Source organism: Lepidothrix coronata, unplaced genomic scaffold, assembly GCF_001604755.1.
Source record: "Lepidothrix coronata isolate B3197 unplaced genomic scaffold, Lepidothrix_coronata-1.0 Scaffold135, whole genome shotgun sequence".
NCBI lineage: Eukaryota > Metazoa > Chordata > Aves > Passeriformes > Pipridae > Lepidothrix > Lepidothrix coronata.
In genome coordinates this window covers 2,008,975-2,027,762 of record NW_016690315.1, presented here as the reverse complement: position 1 = coordinate 2,027,762, position 18,788 = coordinate 2,008,975, and the positions used below count along the sequence as shown (strand labels likewise).

Genomic DNA, 18,788 nt, shown 5'->3' with positions numbered 1-18,788 from the left:
GTCCTTTTGGCTTCAGATTTTGTATTGTCTCCTTTACTATCATTAGTCATTTCTTAATATCGTACACTATAAAACATTTACCCTTTCCTACCACACAGAAAATTATTCACTATCTCCCAGGACTCTGAAAAGTATCAGTATGGATCCTAGCAACAACAAAAGGTCATACAACTATTCTTAAAATGCCAGCCATCCTGTTCATAAATGCTCACAAGACAACTAATAGTTACTGCTTTCATAGTGGCTCCAAAATAAGTAATGTGTCACAAAGGATTTATGCTTTGATGCAGTCATTCCTTATTGCCCAAAAACTCCAGTAGAATGGAACTGTACTTCTCTCTTTTTTTATAATATAGTCCCAACCCCCCCCAGTATCCTTACCTTATAAAAACAGAGAGACCATTGGAGGCAAGCCATCAACATGGCCAAGCACTGTTTAAGATCACTAACAAAACTTACTCAAGGTTTTACAAATGAAAACTGTATGTTGAACATTACTCCACATCAGTGCAACACAAACAATATTCTGTAGCTAAATAAACATGAAGCATTGTAAAAGATTATTCTTTTTTTAAAAAAATGATGCTTTCTTCCAGCATGCTTTGATTCACAAGCAGCAAATCATGCCTTTTCACCTAACAATAATCAGGTAGGTTTTTACCTTCATAAATTAAGAAAGAAATTGAGAATCATACCAAAAGTGGTGTAAATGACTTTGTCAGAATTGGCTGCAGGACAGCCAATTCTGATGTCTATATAATGTGCTAAAGGACACTAATTGCTCTTCTAACATCCTGGTGCCATGTAGTAATAGCAAAATGTAAAAGTTTTCTGTGGGTTATATTAATTCCAGGAGGCCTCACAATTCTCTGCAATAGACAGCAAAAGTTCAGGACAGAGAGAGAAAGTGCTGAAGAAGGACAGAGAGCACTTACACAGCCTTTGCTTCTCTAGATCATCTAGACCTCCATCCCAGCAGGCATAAGCAATCATTCATCTCAGTTGACTCCATTACTATATATCCAAGGGTATTGCTTTTGAAGATTTTCTATCTTTAAAAGAAACATGCAAGTAAGAAAGCAATAACACCCCTTTCCCACTGACACACAACTATACAAGGTGTATACCCTGTGGAGTAATCAGTCAAATTCCAAGAAAGCGGATACACTCAGTGAATTCATTCTTCAACTATGAAGAAGTTTTAACATTAAAAATAAAACATTGCTTTCTACTACACATTAAAATGGAGAGGAATAACCACATTAAATCAAAATAAAACAGGGGCAAAAAGTAAACTAAAACATCTTTTATTCTTAGGATAAAAACCAGAAGAATATTAGTGCTAATAAAATCAATATGAAATGAATTAATAGATCACAATATAAGAAAGTTGCCTGAAATTAACAAGGATTTTTGTTTATCTCCATTGTGTTTTTAACTGTAAGGTTCACCCTTATCTTTTTCTCTCTTCTCCCTCAAAAAGAAAAATGTATCAGAGCTTTCCCCATTCAGTCCCACAGCTAAAACCATAAACTAGGCTGCATATTTATATGCCAATTCAAAATGAGTTTTTTGAAGCAATCCTCATAAGAGGGAAGGTTCACTTCTTAATCAGGTCATGATGCAAAAATATTCCTGTCCCCCAATGCAATAAGAAAGGCAGACACACCTTTGCTGAAGACTGACATTCACTATACTTTTTCTTCTTCTTACCAAACACAGAAACAGAAAAAGGTTTCATAGTAATAATAGTAGTCTTGATCTAGTTTAAAAGTCATTGCTCATGGAAGTTAATTTTGCACATCAAATCGACATAGATAGACTCTAAATATTATTTCACGTTCTGCATAACCTCCCAACAAGCCACAAGCCTCATCAATTAATAATGGAAAACCAACATTCTGTAACAGAGTGAAAACAACAGCTAGGAGCCATTAATATCAATTGACACAAACTCCTATGGTTTAGAGGAAGCATATCCTTTAGTTGCTGTAATTGCTGCAAGCTCAGTGTATTGGAGTACTGTATGTGTGAGTGTTCTGCTTTTAAATTGTTTAAGAAAAAGAACAACAGATATATAAAATTAAATTTTGAACCTTCTTATCCAGCGTGCATCAGATCCAATATGTCATTAATCAACTAATTACCTTTTGACAAGAATCCAAAAGGAAAATACTTAGGGAATCAAAACACAGGCAGAATAAAAACCAGAATGGACATTACTGAAAGAAGGACAGTTTTATTTATGTAGCGTTACACACTTAGGACAACAAGTCTCACCTGGAAGGGTTATAAAAATAAGTAAAAATTACAAATACTCAAACACTGGATACCATACCTCTAAGCCTCAGCACTTAATTATGTGCATTTTCTCAAAGTATTTTTGCCCTGCAGGCTGTATTCTATATATACACATAATTTTTTTCTGTAAAATAGTGGTAATCCAATTATTAGGTACAAATGAAAAAACTAAATTAAAAAATTCTTCCTACATGCAAAGAGTTCTCATACTGTCTTGACTTCTGTAGATCTATTCCTTACTTATACCACAAATGAAGAATTTTCATTCCATGGATTTTTTTTTAACTAAATTGTTGAGTTCTCATGATAACATTTATCATGAGGTGTTAAACCTCAGCTCTGTTGATGTTAAGGCTCACATTGCACAGATCACATGTTCCTTTTCTAGTTAAAAGCAACATTGTCAAAAACCAGAAACTGTCTCATTTGTGCAGAGAAATCACTTACACATATGTCATTATTCTCTAAAATATACTTATTCTTTCATGAGAAATAGTTCATAAAAATTCATAGAGGGCTATAATTTAGAAAAATATCTGCTTATAGTTCTTAAAGAATATTGACTTCGTCAAACAGAAAAGCTACTTGAAATTTTAGTATATATTTCCAGTCTGTTACTCAGAATTCCAGTGGTTTTAGAACAATAAAAAAAAAATCTTGAATTATTTTTACTTCACTTACTACATTTTACTTCATGTACTACATTTACTACATTGCTCCTACAAAAAATATACTAAAAGTCAGAAATAGCATTGCAGTGTCAAAGCTCTTTACTATCTTTTTTCATAATGTTGATCTTCCATACAAGTACAACAAAAAGAATCAGCCACATTGACTAATAATAGCTAAGGCACAAAAATACTAGACATTAAAAAAAGAAGTAGTTTTCTCCCACATCACAAAAATATATATGTAGCCTTTAATCTCATCATAATTATGTGAAGGACCTCATACATATCCCAATAATCCATCATTGTAAAGACTCTCCTTCCAATAAGATTATTCCAGCAGAGAATAAATCTGATCTAGAAAAGAAAATTTCCATTCACCATAGCAGAACTGAACACAGAATATTAATTAATTAATTAACTCATAATGCAAAACAATCTGTAGAAAAGCAGAGAACTGCAAGCAGTAACAACAGCTCTCACCTCTTTTGATACAAGTCAACACCAGATTATTAGCCAATCTTAGTGTAAAAAAACCAAATACACTAATACTGTCTGAATATACTGATCAGCTCATTATTGTATTATGTAATGAAATTTCTTTAGATATTTTTTCCCACATTTTCCCTTTTAACAGATTTTGTTCTAACAAAAACAAACAAAAACCCCAAAGAAACAAAAAACCCCAATCAAACAAAAAAAGACCCCAAACCAAAATCCCAAACTTTTCTTTCTTTTGTCTATTCAGCATCCTTGGAAAAAACCACCAGATGGCAATGCAGTGTTCAAGTATTTCATTTAACATACATATTATAAGGAAAAAAGTCTGTATGCATCAGCATGAAGCTCTCTTTCCTAACCTACTTCCTCTTTGATGAATATTAAATAATTCATAAGCAAAAACTCTATTCACCGCAAGTAAGTGATCAAATACCATTCAACCTTTAAAGAACAGACTCTTAGAAAACCAACTTTCTAAGGATGTAAAATCATATGGATAAAAAAAATAAAAATCAACAATTTAGTTCAAACTATGAAAATGGATAATTTCAGGAAAAACCACTGAAAGGAAAACATTTAGAACTCTTTATTAACATAGAGTTCTCAAAATACTATCAGGGGCTGCACTAGGCAGCAAATTGCACAAAAAGTACATCTTTTTAGGCATATCATAAATTTATATGTAGTTTGGCTTCATGCTAAAAAACAGGCATTATTACCTGCATTTTTGAGGTTTAAGTCAATTCTTGTAAAACTACATGCTGAACGGATCAAAATACATAGGCTTTAAGTATTTATTCTTCCTTTGCATCAAGCAGGACACAGTGATCAAACTGAGGAATTGTTTCATAAAGGAAGATGCTTTAAGATATTTCAAGAAGCTGAGAAGCAGTACAGGAGTCAACTTCCCATTTAGAAGATCATATCTGAGATTTATTACATGCCAAATGAAAGTTATCTTTGCAGTTACTATTACAGGCTCTGAAGCCTCTCCAGAAGTTTATTGAGACTTCACTGAATACCTTAAACACCCAATTAATAAACTTTACATCCACTATGAAGTCAGTGGTTCTAACTGCAAAGTTTAAGGCAAAGAATCCTTTCTTGCTTGAGAAGGTATTAAAATTTGTAGGTGTCATGTATTCAACTATAATTGAGAGGAAAATTTTAGGTGTGCTTCAGTCTATTTTAGAGTTTTCATACACGGATTAGGAAGAAGTTTCTTGCATCATCTGTATTTAGTAATGGAATTATTGCTACAACTGCCAATCCATCCATTCTTATGTAATACAGTTATTACATGTTCTAAATGTAAAATAAGTTAAAGATGTAAAATATGTTAAAGAATAACTTGAAACTGTTAAGACCATATCTAAAATATTAACTGGAAAAAAAATTATTTTCTGTCAGAAACACAATCATACCTATGAGGTAAGTGTTAAACAGGTATGTCACACAGCTGTGAGCAAGCTAATTTAAAGCATGTTTTCTGGCTAGTATAATAAATATTTGATTAATACCGCTCTCTTTAATCCCTATATTATTGTATTTAACTGATTAATAGCACAAAGAGGTAGAAAGATTCAAGGACTGCCTTTAAGTAATTTAATTTAAGTGCTCTGCATAACGACAGCTCTCAATATTATAGACCTAAACCAAATGCAGCACAACCTAAGATTTCTTCTATTGTGAAGTTTAACCTTCTTTTCAAACAAAACAATACTATACTGATCCTAATTGTTTACACATATAGCTAATTATTTGATATAACTTCAGTCCTGAAAGCCAATAAACAGTCAGAATTACTATCCATTTTTAGAAATAAATCCAGAATTTGAGCCCACAAATTATTCCACATTTTTGACTTGCTGTGAATCCTCAGTGACTTTCTGAAGGTAAGTTGTCATGTTCTTGACAGATCAGAGAAGTAGTTGGAAATGTATTTCTACCAGATGGAGAAAGTCATACTTTTATTAATCACTATCTTTTTTNGCACAGCTGATAGAAAACTTACAAAAGAAGAGAGCTGAAGTACTCTTGCAGAAAAAATCCAATTGACAGTATTGAAAAGTCATATTTTCAAACACAGATATCTTCATAACATTAAATACAGAAAAATATATATAAAATATACACATACATATTAAATTTATATCAGTTTATATAAAATATGTAATATATATGAACGTAAATAAATAAATGAAATATATAAAGAACACAAGATCTGTGGTTTCAGGTTTGGTACTTAGAAATAAGCTCAACAAAAGTGAATTAGAAGGAACAGTTCACAATTAAGATAAATATTTAGCATATTAATGCAATAAATTCTTTACCTACAATACAGTCCTGTAATTCATAACAGAGAAGGAAATACAGAAAAATAATATACCTCTAAAAGATGGATACACCATATATATAATACTCCATATTTATAATTATAACATAAGTATAATTTTTTTGTCTATTCATTTTGTTTTCATGATAACATTTCAAGGACAAAGTGAACTCACTGACTGACTAAAGAGATGCAAAGCATGTCTTCACCACCCTCTGCCTCTGATTAGCATGTGCACATAAAACTAAAGTTCTTCTTTCCAAGTTGATTTTTCTTTCCTACTTCCATTTGTAAGTTGCATTAGCTTTAGGAAACCGTTTCTATTTTCACAGTACAGATAAGTCAGTCTTATTTTGTTAAAGCTTTCATTAAAGTAAATAAGGTTTTCTTTGTAGAAACACTTCAGGGTTGCAAGAATAGGCCTGCTGAGTATCCAAGGGAGGAAAAAACGAAACCAAACCAAACCGAACCACAACAAAAGCAAACCAAGCACCATCACACGTTACTACATTCCACCTATGTCTGAGGAAGTTCTTCAAATTTAAAATCACAAAACAACATGATCAAAGGCAGATTTCAGTAAATAAGAGACTTTTGCTTCACACACAGTATGACAAACCGCCCCCGATCTCACACGAAAACATCAAGAACCCCATGTTGCAGTGAAGCATGATCCAAAGATTTTCATTATAGCTTTTCCTTTATATTACAACATCAGGTTGAGAAAGTATTCTATACATCTCAAAAAGTTTTGTATGCTCTTTTTTTTTGCTGGACAGCAATTATATTACTTTCCTGATCAGGAATTTAATTGAATATTTACACTTTTCCTTGCACTGGTTAATCAGAGGAAGATGATACAGCCAAAAATTATGAAATAAAATACAAAGACAACCCAAGTTCTTATTATCATCACTTTCAAGTAACAAGTATCTGATGACTGGTCATTTTTTTGCTCCTTAAGAATGGATGCCTTTGAAAAATTTACTTTAAGATGATCAATAATCTTTGTATTAAATTTGGATTAAGGGGCCTTAAAGCTAACAAGCATTAAATCTTAATCAAACAGAACACTCTACCCAGACACATCCAAAGGATATCTACGTTATCTATCTAGGCTTCAACATCCTACTATAAACATGTCAACTCATCACCAGCTCCTTTGCTCTGTACACAAAAGGTATATTTCAGTTTCCTTGAGCTTAAATAACCCCAAATATAATTTTATCTTGAGTCTTGATTGAGGAATACCTTAATTTACAGTAGTACTCCTTATTTGCCTTCCCTCAATCTACATTTCCAGGCACTAAGATATTGGAGACATAACTAGTTTCATTATATTGTCACAAATATAATCCATTGAAAATACAAGACATGATTTAAGCTGTTGCCCAAAACGAATAAAGGCCTGTGTTCTCCCCAAGCTCCAGCTTACAACTACTACCAACCAAAATACAAAACCAAATCAAAGCCAGACTTCTGGAAGAGCAACAAAAGCTACCTAAAACACCCCAATGCTAAATGGAAAATGACTAGCAACAACAAACCTAATTAATTAATTCCATCAACAAGGGATTAAGACTTTCATTAAGGATTTAGTTTTCTTTAGTGCCATACAGCAAGACATTTTGCAGAAGTAGTATCCTATTTTGTTTTTCACTATCCAATGAAAAGCCAAAGAGAGGAAAACTAGAATTTTAGGGTGACAGGGAAAAAAATGAACACAAAACTACCCAACTGTCTCAGTACTGCTGTTCTCTTTATTTACATACGAAGATGATTCATCTATAGTAACACTATGAAAGATGTTTGGTAAACACATCACCCTCTACTTGGTTTCTGAAAAACTGCCTCTATTTTCTTCACTGAATTAAACTCTTCAACCATGTTTCAAGTATCCCTTAAAAAAGCCAAATTTTGCTGTTCACTTTTCATGGGTATTAAATTTAATGTGTTTGATCGATTTGTTGTGTTACAAAAATCAGTTGCTTAAACCAAAACTCTATGATCTTCACTTCCAAAATTATATAGTCAAACAGATAAATCCAGTATCTTAACAACACTGACTGCAACAAAGTCTTTTAAGTCAGATAGTTCTGGGAATAACTTTCCTTCAACAAATGAATGGTTACATTCACTTCACATTACATAGCTGATTTTAATATTTTTGAGTTTTTTCACCAAGTCCACAGGACACAGTAGTCTAAAAATATATAGAAGATATTTTTTTTGCTGCAGAATTTGAAATCCTCCTAACAATGTTCCAAACCACCATAATAATATCCTAGTATATACTTGCAAACATTAAGCACTTCTTTCCAAACCACATTGTAACCACAGAGATAAAAATTTACTTACCTGATCCCCTTTTGGTCACAACCTTCAAGCTCTGAGTTAGAGTAGCATACAAGAGAATCAAGTTGGGAATAGGAGCTTTCATCTTCTGTCTTTCTGTGACTGCTTCCTAGAGTACCAAAAAAAGAAAGAAAAACTGATTGTACATTAGTGCTGAAACAACCTTGAACTAAGTAATCATAATATTGACCTTGTGGGAAAGCTAAATACAGTTTTTCTGAGCAATTTAATGTACTAAAAATTATCTATTTTTTCTTTAAAAAATTACATAAACTAAAATCACCATATAATAAACACATGCACACACCACATTTAACCTTGGAGTTTAAGTTACAATTTTGTCTACACATTAAAATTTCATTGTGTCCCTGTTAAAACTTTATAACAGATCTCCTGGAACACCTAGTTCTTTCTTTTTATCATGTAATCTATTCTGCCCCCACCAAGAGGAAAAAGAAAATAATGCCCTTCTTCATTAGTTTTGCTCCCATTTATTAATGCTCCCACAAATTAATCACAAGATTCACAATGAAATTGAGCACAGATTAAAAACAAATCTTGTCATCTTCTTAGGAACAGCGAAAGGGGAAACATAAAAGTGCACCAGAAGAACCAATAGAGACACTTGTAACTTCCTCTTAGGAGAGCAAGTTCCCATGAGCAAGTTCAAACTAACATATTCACTGCACTAAATCAAAAGCAAATGTTAATTAGAGTGGAAAGAAGTGGAGCATACACTGTGTCTAAGCCTTCACCCCTAAGATGTGAAAAAAAGTTTTGCATTTCTATTTTCTTACTCTGAGGATTAAGTGGTATAAGCAGCTGGTGAAAGCAGGGACCAAACATTTTGTTAATTCCCCATATAACTAAGAAGGTGCCATCTACTCATGATGATTATCAGCTTTCTTCTGGAATGGCTGATAGGACTAACATCTAATATTTCAGAGTGTTAAAAGGGGAAAGGGAGGCCAAATCCTCTGTCTAGTCAAGCTAGACAGTAACCTATCTGTGCTATCTATATTCATGACAGGAGCTTATGCAAAAATATTCCTGTCTAATGGGGGATGAAAAAGGGCTGGGATCAATGGCTCTTTAATATTATAAATAAGACCCAGATTAAACCAATGTGGTTTTGATATTGACCTCTGTTAATCACAGCACTGGACAGCAACTGAAAAAAATCTCAGAAGGAACCACATACTACAAGCTTTGATTTCTAAAGAGACAGTGAATCTTTTGCACTTTCATTGATAGTCAGGTTACTGACTACCCAAGACATTTTTTGAAAGCAGTATCTTAAAAAATCTTCATCTTAGAAGAGAACGGGTTAGAAATAAGAAACAGTAGGAGTGTAAAAAAGCACATTATGGGAAGAATTGCTTAAACAATGATGACTTCATATATAATCCATCTTAAAGCTTAACATTTCAAGACATTTCAGAACTAAGCACAAACCCACTGCAATCATTATTATGACTTTATTAAAGATGAGAGAGTGAGAGAATATATTTTGACAACACTTTGTGATATCTTATTTTTATAACAATATTTGTAATCACAGAGAAACACAGAAGCATTTGCTCATTCATTGGCTGTGAATAAGCTTCCACATTTTAGCATTACAGGTGAAAGACTGTCATTTGACTCCATTCACATGATATTTCAGAAAATTTAAGCAATAAATTGCTTATCAATGTAGAAATTAAATGTGAAATATGGGATTGCTAGGAGGTAAATTATGTGTAATAATAATACTTTTAGTTAAGTTTAAAATTTAACAAAGTACCATGACCACTGGCAGTTATAAATAATATAGATCCTTAGAAATTTAGAAGCTAGAAATAAAGGTTAATTTTCCAGGGACACAGTGAGTAGATACTACAATGTGTTATGCCACATTTTACTGCAGAACTTAGTCAAGCTTTCTGAAATCAAAATCTCATTTCTCAGTCACTGCACTAACTGATGCCGCAGGAAATCCTGAAGCTGATATCTTCAGCCTCCGGGGTACTAGCAAGAGTCAGCTCCTCGCTCTGTGTGAGCCTAATAAACACTGCCCAAGGAACCACAGGAACTTACTATGCAATTACAAATCCACTAAACAGATTCTGACTGGGAAAGCATATCCAAACACATCCTTTCTGACCATACATCAAAAGACAATATTGCTGATCACTGTGAATTAAATGCAAATATATACATACATTTGCATATATGTGTGTGTATGCATGTATGTATGTATTCATTTGTATTGATTTGCATGTATGTATTCATTTGCATTGAAACCATGGAGTAGCTATAAAGCTTGATTCTACCAAAGCAAGCCCCAGTAAATACAAGAATAAGAAACAGTTCAGTAAACTAAAATTTTCTTTTGGTCTATGCATATATCACTCATTTAAGTTGCAAAATCAACATGGAGAACCACTATTACAATAGTATAGCAAGAATTTCATTTTAATCACGCCACCGTGGCAGCCATTCTCATGCACATTTATTCTCAGAGATTCAGGTCTAACTTAAAGGCATAAGAAAAATTGGCTGCTGCCTACACTGTGGCAAATCCCTCAAAAGTAAAGTCTGCTATTGTCTTTGGAGACACTACAAAAAAATTCCTGCTAAAGGGAAAAAATAAGGGAGGAGTGACTCCCAATAGCAGCCATTGCCTCCTTGCAGCAATGAGCAACACATCAGATCTTACATAGGCTCCCCCCAGAGTCTTCCAACCCTTCTCTTCTGTTTACACTCCCCTTTGTGGAGGAGGAGGAGAAGTTTTTCTAGTCTTTCCTTCATTTTAAAAATCAAATGCTCAAACAAAGAAAATGCAAAGAAGTAAAAATCAGTATATAGGATCTAGTGCCTTAAGGCTTTGGATGGTTGGAAAATCTGCCTCATGTTATTCATATGACTGACTCAAAACAGATATTTAACATCTCATGTGCCTTGTTCTGGGTGGATGCCTCAGAAATTGGCTATTCTAGAAAATGTCACCCTCGTGAAATTGGTTGTGAAAACATAATAAGCAAGTCAGAAGAAAATAAAAAAGGAATATCCCAAGGGGAATCCCACAACAAGTCAACAGAAAATGCCTTCACTGCTGCAATGACTATGCCTGAGACCTAGACACTGTAACATATTCAGGTAGCTTTAAAAATAAAAAAAAAAAAAAAAAAAAAAAAAAAGCAAGCATAATTCTGAGAAATCAAGTTCTTAGCACTAACTGGACTGTGATATCTTATGAATTGGAAATAGTTTTCTTTCAGCAATGAATTTTTAAGAGACTATTTCACTAGTCAATTAGCTGCAATTTAATTTTTTTTAATTACATTAAGAAATTCTGATTTTAACACGCAGACCAAGTCTGCTGTTTTTTAAGCATTAGGCAGATAAACATCTTACATACCCACCCACAAAAATTATTTTAATGGTTATTTTCTTTCTGATTTTCAGTTACTTCCACTAAAAATCTAAGACAATGTATGGTAGTTATAAACTTAATTGCTGGTTTTCAATTTACATCAATTTTAGCATGTTTTAGATACTCTGGCCATACAACTGCTAAACACTATAAGTGAATAGTAGACTAAGAAAATCTTTAAGAATGAGGGATTTTTGGTTGCTTTTTCTTTATACAACAGCAAGGATTGAAATATTTTTTATCTTTAAGTAGAATTCGCAACTTCAAACTTTCAGTAATGAGTTGTTTGTTTGCATGAACCAAAACACTGAAAAAAAGATTGAATACTTCTGCATAAATATATTTGACACAAATTTTAACTGGGCACGTTATTAATTTTTTTTAAAAGTCTTTTCTGTAGGTGTCATTGTTTAACACAAAAATGCCACAGCATGGCATCTGTATCGCCATGTATCTAATTTTTCAGTTGAGACAGAAGTAGAAATACAGCTGCATCTCAAAACTAACATTCTTTGGGGAAATGCCAAGAATGTTTTTTTCCTTAAATTATCATAAATACTCTCTGTGAGGAAAATGCATACACATAGACACATGCTTCCCAAAACAGCTCAGTAGACATAAAATTAACAATAGTAAAGCGGTTCCTCATAAGGCAGGAAAATAAAAAAAAAAAAAAATCTGATTTCTTAATTTTACCTATGTTCATTATGGGTCTTTCCCAAAACTTGAATTGAACTTAACTGAAGTAAGAAATTTTCCATGGGCTCAGTCCCTTACAATAACTTTAAGGGGTTGATTCTCAGTTGACTTATAAATGCTAGCTGGCTGTCATTAATTAATAACTTGAAAATAATTTTTCTTCTAACTTTGAAGAATATTCTTTTATACATTTTCAAAACTACTACATTATCTTTCTCCATCATATATCCTTCAAAGAAAAAGAAAAAGAAAAAAAAATTGCAGGATCATCTGAACCCATTGTCATTCCGTGGCAATGACATAAAAGTGCTGGTAAATTTTGACTGAGTAACAAAATTACAAAGAAGCACCACCTGAATACATAAGAAACAAACAAACAAAAATGCCTGTTCAGTAATAGTGTCTTTTTATGTGGCATTTCTTTACAAATACCTGAATAGCATGACATTAGATCCCATAAAGTGTAAAAAATACTGGCATCATATTATTGGTATAATATTTGGTACGTCCAGACCAAAACTCAAGCAGCTTGAAAAAAACCTGCTTTAAATTCCTAAAATGCAAGGAAAAATTAAAATTAGAATCAATGTGATTTCATAAACAAATGTCAATTCATTGTCATGATCTGTCCGAGAACAGTAGAAGAACTCTAGCAATTCTTAAAATGTTAGCTAGAAGAAAATATACCTGTTTCAAATACAAAAGTTTATAAAATAAATCCTTTCCAAAGTCCTAGAAAAAAAAAAGATTCAGCAAATCAAATTTTTAAGAATTTATGAGAAACCAATCATAAGCACCAGAAAGGTGTTTTCCTTTTTTTTTTTTTTTACTACATTTGTTTTTGAAATCACCCTGCTCCTCCATGCTAAGCAGCATTCCTAAGTTCAAGCAAGTTGTGACTCAGGACAAAAAAACACCTGAAAAACAAACAAACACAAAAAGGAGATAATTAAAAAAGCACTAAGTTTTGAAGGATTGGTGACAGTGTTTTAAGCTGTGATAACCAAAAGCCAATATATATAACCTGTCTTGCAGAGCACATTGTGAACAGGAATTCAGTAGAGCCTTTGGAGAGGTTTCCAATCAACTGCATTATCACTTTTCCTATTAAACCTGATACTCATTACTACCTTCTTTTAAAGATACTTTTTACTGCTAAGATTTTCAACTCCTTAGGACTCCATCCACCATGCAAGGTATAGTACACATGGCAATCTGTCTGGAGAAATTTAAGATCATTCCATGTGTCTCTCTGTATAAAAATATAATCTACCATTCTCATAAGTTTCCATTAAGAAACATGCATGACTTAAAGATATAAAAGAATTAAAAATGATTCTAAGGGAAAGAAATCTTCTCTCAGAATTAGAAGAATCCTGATGTTGGGTTGAATATTTATTTTCCTAATCTTGCATAAAACAGTAATGTCAACAAGAGTATTTGAACTGATCATGATGGACTATCAAACATTAATATTTTGCACACTGATTAGATTGCTTAATGTGTTTCTAAATATTTCATTAAGTGATTTTTTTGTGTGGTAGGTAATGGATAAAATTTCTAGATAGTGTTTTTTCTATTATGAGACAAATAAGTTGTAGCAGATTGCAGATACCTGAAATGTAACACATCATATGTTTGAGAATCCTCCATTGAAGAAACAGTTGAACATCTTGTCCCTCTGAACCATAGATTGGAATAGCTGAAAACTATCTGACACACATTTTGGGGAACTGCCAGGGCTGAGAAGAGAAAGTACAGCTTCAGGAGAGATATAATAAAGAGAGATGACAGTCTCTTTCCAACGGTCTCATAGCACCTTGTGGAATCCAGGTCAGCAGGGTGTCCTTGCCAGTCCCAGATAATTCACCAAGCTGGCTCAGTCAGTCAAAAGTTCTGATGTAAATAGGGCAGGAAATAAAATACTTGGGTAGTGAGCCAGTGAGTTGTTTACTATTAGGCAAGGGAAAAAATGGATAGACACGAGCCTCTCTGTTCATTACTAGGAGCCTTTACTGGAGATAAAGAAATACAACAGCCTTAGTTTAAAACAATCTAATATTGTTAGTACAAGTAGATGCCTCCCTCTTAATAGTTTACCACTCCTGATCACAAGGAAATAAGAATCTGAACCTAGGAAATATTTTTGCAACAAAAAAAATGTAACCATATTGGACTAACACACTTGACCGAACCAACATATCTAGTAGAATACACAAGAAACAAGTGCTAACGATGCTGATTAGCCTGATGGATTAGGGGAAAAGTTGAAATCATTTCTTTTTCTTTACAGAAAACAAAAAAAAAAATTATAACAACCTGGCAGTAAACTTATAGACAATACTCAAAATTTAGCTCAACAGCAATGTTTACAGAAAGCTAGTTAAAAATGGTTGCTGTGCTACTTAGCTTCTAAAGGCAAATACACTAGAAGTGTAGAAAAGAATAAATAAAACAATTTACCCTTTTCATAGGCTTAAATACATAAATTCAGATAAAAAGGAAAAATTCAAAGACTATCAATGTGGTTCTGAAGGGCTGCTCTTCCAAAAAAAGTAAAAGGCTTTTCTTCCAAATCTGTGTATGTGTGCGTATGGGTAACCAATACTCAACTTATGGTATGGTTTTGGCATGTGAAATATCTAACCCCAATTATCTGCTCTTGCATTGGTTCCTTGACCACTCTATATCTTTGCTTTTTGAGGGTAAGTAGCCTTGTTGTAGCAAGATGAAATTCCACCTCTGTCAAAACTGACAAAACAAAGTTTTAATGCTGTAAATATGATTTTGTTGGATAATTCTAATTGCTTGTGTTTTCAGGCAACTAAATGAGCTCCTAAAATATTTACAATAGCAGTAGACTAATAGAAACATAAAATCACAGAGTGGTTTCAGGTTGGAAGGGACGTTAAAGCTGACGATATGTCCATGTCGCTGAAAAAGATGTTAAACAGTGCTGAGGACACCACTCATCACTATCTCCACTTGGACATTGAGTTGTTCACCACAACTCTTTCAGTGAGACTGTTCAGCTCATTCCTTATCCACTGAGTGCTCCAGCCATCAAATTAACGTCACTTCAGTTTAGAGACAAGGATGCAATGCAAAAATCCAAGTAGAGGACATCAGTTGCTCTTCCCTCATCCACCACCACTGTAATTCTGCCACAGAAGACCACCAAACTTGTCAGGAACGATTTGCCATTAGTGAAGCAATGTTGGCTGTTGCCAATCACCTCCTTATTTTCCATTACCTTCACATAGCTTCCAGGAGGATCTGCTCCATGATCTTGCTGGGTACCAAGGTGAGACTGACCGTCCTGTAGTTTCCTAGGTCTTCTTTATTTCCCTTTTTAAAAATGGGGGCTATATTTCCCCTTTTCCAGTCTGTGCTAAGTGTATTCACTACACATGTATGGAGAATTCAAACTCCTTTTCTACATATGGCAAGTTTTCAAAGACTAGCTATTTGCAGCAAAACCACTGCAAAACAGTTGGAATACTCTATTTTCCTATATGAGCACTTTTCTCCCATTTTCTAATTTCTGAAGAGTAGCAGTTATGTAACAACATAATATGTTTGAAAAAACAAATTGGCAAGATGTAGCTTAAAGTAAAAGAAGAATTAAAATTTTTAGCTTAAGTTAGGATAAAAGCCCTCTTTAAAAAGTTTGGTCTTTATGAAATTTTCTGAATAGATACTTCATAAAATAAGCATGCTCCTCCTCAGTTACTGACAGAAGATTCTAGGTATTTTGACAATCAAAAAGCATACAAGAATGATTTATTTCCAAAATTCTCTATATAGTACCTCCCATCTGATTCACTAATCAGAGAGACATTTTCCCTCAAAATGAAAAAAGACAGAAGGACGTGGAAGATGAAGCTCCACTGTGAATATTCTGACAGATTGTTTACACACAAAATAATAACCCCCCTCACCGTCTCTAAGATATCTGTTTATGTAACACTAACATCAGTGGTTTTCCACAGCTGACACCTGTAACACAATTTGACTAACACAAGGTAATCTTACAGCACAACTTGTTTCTGCTTTAATGCTTACTCTATCCTGGGCTTTTAGATGTTAGGGAACTGATCTGTAATTTACATTACACTTCATACTATATGAGCTCACTTTGCATTTTAGAGTTGTGAAAAGAGAGAAATAAGTGTTTCATTTATCCCCTCTCTCTCAAAGGCTAACTGACAAGCCCTTTACACTTGTTCAAACCAGATTTTGACAACATGCTGTCAGATCCTGAGATCACTGCTGGGCCTGACTGTCCCTGCCCAACCTTCCCTGAGACTTTCCCCCATGGGCCTGGGACACCATTTCAGCTCATTCCAAGGATGTCAGTCCCTGCCTCTGTGACACTGCAGGAGTGCTGGTCTCCAGCTCTGTGTCTGGCCCTGCCTGGATGGTATCAACATTCGAGGAGCCACACTTAGCATGGATTCCTCATAATTACGCTGCTTCCCTCTCTCTCTCATGTCATTTCCTTCTGTTCTTGGCTAAAGTCCCTGGCCCTGGCTCACCACTTGTCATGTCAGGGGCTGTTGACAGACCCCATAACCAGTCCCCTGCTCAGAGACTGTGGAACTGCACCCCCTGGGTGAGGGCACAGGCTATGCCAGTGTCACTCTTGAGATCAGACAGTCAACCCTCACCGCACCCTAACATCTTGCTCCTTAAAGATGTCTGAAAGAATAACTATTGATTATGTCTGTCTTAAACCTGTTCATTTCCAATGGGAGAAAATTTCTCACATTTAATACTACAAACGACCCAGTAAGAGTTGCTGCTTCCCCTTGAAAATGCATGGATTGTAAATAGTTTTGTGTTTACAGAAATGATAATAAAAAGCTTTAGAAGTTCACAATTTTATCAATTATCTATGATATAATTATTTAAGATGCCAGCAGACTATAAGAGAGATCACATATAAAAACATTTGAGCAGCAGCAACTCAGTATCTATATGGGATTACACAGGCAAGTTATTGCCTGATAAAGACAAAAGAGTCCGTGTTGTGAATTTGCCGTTTGTACATGAACAAGGACGTGAAGAGAAATATGCACACAAAGGATGTAAACTTTACAATTCAGATACAGTATCCTGTGTAGCAAAATTAAAAGCAGAACAATTTCTACAAGGATTTTCATCATTAAATTGGTTTGTAAAAGATTCAGGCATTGATGATATGTAACTGTAGTAATGGTGGGTATAGCACAGCAGCTCTTTCTGCTCTGTTCTGCACACCATCACTGTGAGCCAGATTTCCTACAGCACTGACAATCATATCACAGTTTTATAGGTCTTGATCTATTGCTATAAAGAAGACTAGAAGGGTAAAAGGAAGAAAGGATTGTAAATGGTGCTAAAACTTCTCCCATTAAAACTGTAAAGCATTTAGCTGCACTGAACAAGATAACTTTGAAACTGCCCAGCCTTATCATTCAGTTTGGGATGACAATCATTCATCCTACTTCAGTTTTAGTGTTGATCTTGTTCCTTTGTTTAGCTAGTTTTTGAAAAGCATACCTCCATATCTTTAATTTCTGGTCAAACTGCTTGCTAGTTGCCTGCCCCAGCACCAACCAGTTACCTAATAATCCCAGTGCAGGAGAAACTTTCATTGCTTGAGTAGAAAGTAGCAGACACATGATGCTATTGCTTATTTTCAGCTGTAATTTAAATCTGTACTGAGATCCAAGATCAAAAAGCAATGGTCTAATCAACTACTGTCTTTAAGTGCTGCTGAACAGTATTGCTTATTAATAGCAGCAATTTATGATTTGACACTAAGAGGAAGCAGAAAGTTTCAGAAGAAGTAGAGCTTCCTGTTTACCAATGTGTTATTAATAATGAGTAGCCATGAAATACCTAATATCCAAACTTAATGCTGCAACATCCTGGTGGATAACAACTGCTGTTCCAAAATTAATTTCAGATTATAACATGGAAAATATACATCAAGTAAAGATTTACATATATCCAGGTCACAGGCTGAGTATTAAACTAAGTTGCAGTACATTCAGTATGTTGCTGGCAGTTCTCATAGCTGGGAGTGAGCTATTATAATGATACTTTTCAAAATCTTGATTTGAAAATAATGATCAAAAAAAAATCAAAAAAACCTTCTAAAAATAACTTCTCTGGAAATTACTAACATTTTGTCCCACCATGACAGGTACTCATCTACCCATTCAATACTGAGATTTCAAATATGATGTATCAGAATGAGACTGACAATCATTCTGGTCTCACCTGTGGTAGATCAGACTTCAGACTTGGGATTTCAACCCCCTTATTCAAAACCTTTTGTCTTAACAAGGATGAAACGTATAACAGAAATAATAGAAGAAAATACTGTAATCCTAGAATTCTTCCTTTCCTATAGAAGTATTAAAACTATTAAGCCAGAACTTGTCTCCTTCTGCTTCTTTTTCCAGGCCTCTGAATTTAGAATGCCCAGCTGCACAGCAACTTGTTTTCTCCAGAAATTATT

General features: G+C 34.0%; 1 protein-coding gene across 2 annotated transcripts in view; it reads right to left on the bottom strand.

Annotated features, from left to right (window-relative positions):
* Window positions 1-18,788, bottom strand: part of LOC108503304 (interleukin-1 receptor accessory protein-like 1) — a 666,680-nt gene that overhangs the window by 571,475 nt on the left and 76,417 nt on the right. For both annotated transcript variants that reach the window (XM_017827163.1, XM_017827164.1), the window contains exon 2: window positions 8,164-8,269. In XM_017827163.1, the coding sequence (XP_017682652.1) occupies window positions 8,164-8,245 (82 nt within the window). In that variant the 5' untranslated portion in view covers window positions 8,246-8,269. The remainder of the gene's footprint in view (window positions 1-8,163; window positions 8,270-18,788) is intronic.